The 1900-nt window shown below is 33.0% G+C and overlaps 1 protein-coding gene across 1 annotated transcript; it reads left to right on the forward strand.

The window, feature by feature from the left end:
- Window positions 1-215: 215 nt before the first annotated feature.
- LOC120579693 (bifunctional epoxide hydrolase 2) lies at window positions 216-1659 on the forward strand. Its single transcript, XM_039832372.1, has 2 exons — window positions 216-581; window positions 1139-1659. The coding sequence occupies exons 1-2, from the start codon at window positions 355-357 to the stop codon at window positions 1143-1145; spliced, it is 234 nt and encodes a 77-aa protein (XP_039688306.1). The 5' UTR covers window positions 216-354; the 3' UTR covers window positions 1146-1659.
- The last annotated feature ends 241 nt before the right edge of the window (window positions 1660-1900 follow it).

The following is a 1900-nucleotide window of genomic DNA, read 5'->3' on the forward strand; positions in this document are numbered from 1 at the left end:
AAGAAAACTTTTATGTGAGACACTATGGGTGTGTTTGGTAAAAAAAAGCTATAAGCTAGCTGATAAGTTACCTGATAGTTGAAAAGCTAGCTTATAGCTGATGGCAGATAACGGATAGCTTATAGCTGAAAAGTTAGCTGATTAAAATTAAAAGTGTTTAGTAAAATTTGTTTTTGAAGTGACTATAAATATAAAATGACATAAAAGAACATGTTTGTTTAATTTTTTTTAATATCATGGCGCCACCAGATTATAGCTCTCAGCTCCCTCGGCTACCATGTCGTGGCTACTGATCTCCGTGGCTATGGTGACACCGATTCTCCATCTTCAATAAGCAGCTACACAGGGTTTCATATGGTTGGTGACCTTGTTGCACTTATAGATTTTCTTGGTGTTGATCAAGTGTTTCTTGTGGCTCATGATTGGGGTGCCATCATTGGTTGGTACCTTTGCACGTTTCGCCCTGAAAGAATCAAAGCCTATGTTTGTCTCAGTGTTCCCTTGCACCGAAGAAACCCTAAACTGAAGACAGTTGATGGCATGCATGCTGCTTATGGAGATGATTATTATGTAGATTTCAGGTTCTTCTATTTCTATACTACTAATTTTCCACTTTTGTTTGGATTACTAATACCTGTTTCGAGAGGATTTATCGTTTTGTGAAAATGTTAAATAGAATTTAGGACATGTTCATATGTTGTTTTGAGATGCTTATTTTCATAAGCTCTTCAAATAGCACATGAAAATAACATAAAACTCGTAAAAACAAGCTTTATTTTATATTTTGTTATCACGGAAAAATAAATTTCTTAGATACACCGATAAAACTATTAATAATAATTTCTTTTGAAGAAAAAGAAACCTCGAATATGGTACTCTTACTTTAAAGGATTTTTAGGAAGAACTTTTTAGACTCTTTTTATTCGTTTTTATCGGTGGTATCGCAAAGAATCACAAGGAATATATTTAATTGAACGGTCCAGATTTGGTGTAATCTCTTGTCTTACCTGATGTTAACAGAATTGGTGACTCTTATTTAAGTATAGTCTAGATCAAAAGAGGAAACCTTATGGTGGATCATTCTAGAAGCAAGCATGACACAGTTTTAATATATAATGATTTGTGGTGCATTTTGTAGGGAGTAATATTGAATATATTAGGGTACCGGTCGAGTTGTCTTATGTTGGGTCTCCATCAACTTTAGCATTGCATGACATCATAATGGACATGAATGAAGAAGTTAATCTATTTTCCGTTCTTTTAGCTATGTATCATTCCTCTCTAAATTTTGAAGTATGACCCTACTCAAAATGAATGGTATCGTAAAGCTCCAATATAATATTTTGAATCAGAATGCTTTGTTTGTGTAAAAAGAAGTGGAAAGTTGATGCAAAGATAGATCTGAATAACATAATTCCTTTCGGTACATACCATATTTATGAATTCATCAAAAAGTTCTGAGCTGATCTGCTAATGAAATAATCTTGCTGCTAAGTCTAATTCCTGGTTCTTAGTAGTTGCGTGTGTTCTATTTAGAACAATTGTTCACTTGTAATATATCCATTTAACTCTCCACAAGGGTCACTAATAATATCTTACCTAATAATGCACAACATACATAATCCCATTGTTGTAGCAAGTCTTTTGAATTAAAAGGGGTCAGTGAAAATTGGTGCATAAGAAATGCTCATAATAGTGAAAACGTGCATTAACAAATTGTAGCAAGTCACTTGTACTTATATTCACTTCCTCCATCTAACTATGACTTTGTAGCAGTTCAAACACTTGGTAAATACATTCACATCCCTAAACGAAACTTCAATACCATATTTTTGTTGTTTAAACATTAAAACAATTCTACTTGATCAACAACTAAAAATTGCTAAACTACATTTTCAAA

This window comes from Medicago truncatula, chromosome 3 (genome assembly GCF_003473485.1).
Source record: "Medicago truncatula cultivar Jemalong A17 chromosome 3, MtrunA17r5.0-ANR, whole genome shotgun sequence".
Taxonomy (NCBI): Eukaryota; Viridiplantae; Streptophyta; class Magnoliopsida; order Fabales; family Fabaceae; genus Medicago; species Medicago truncatula.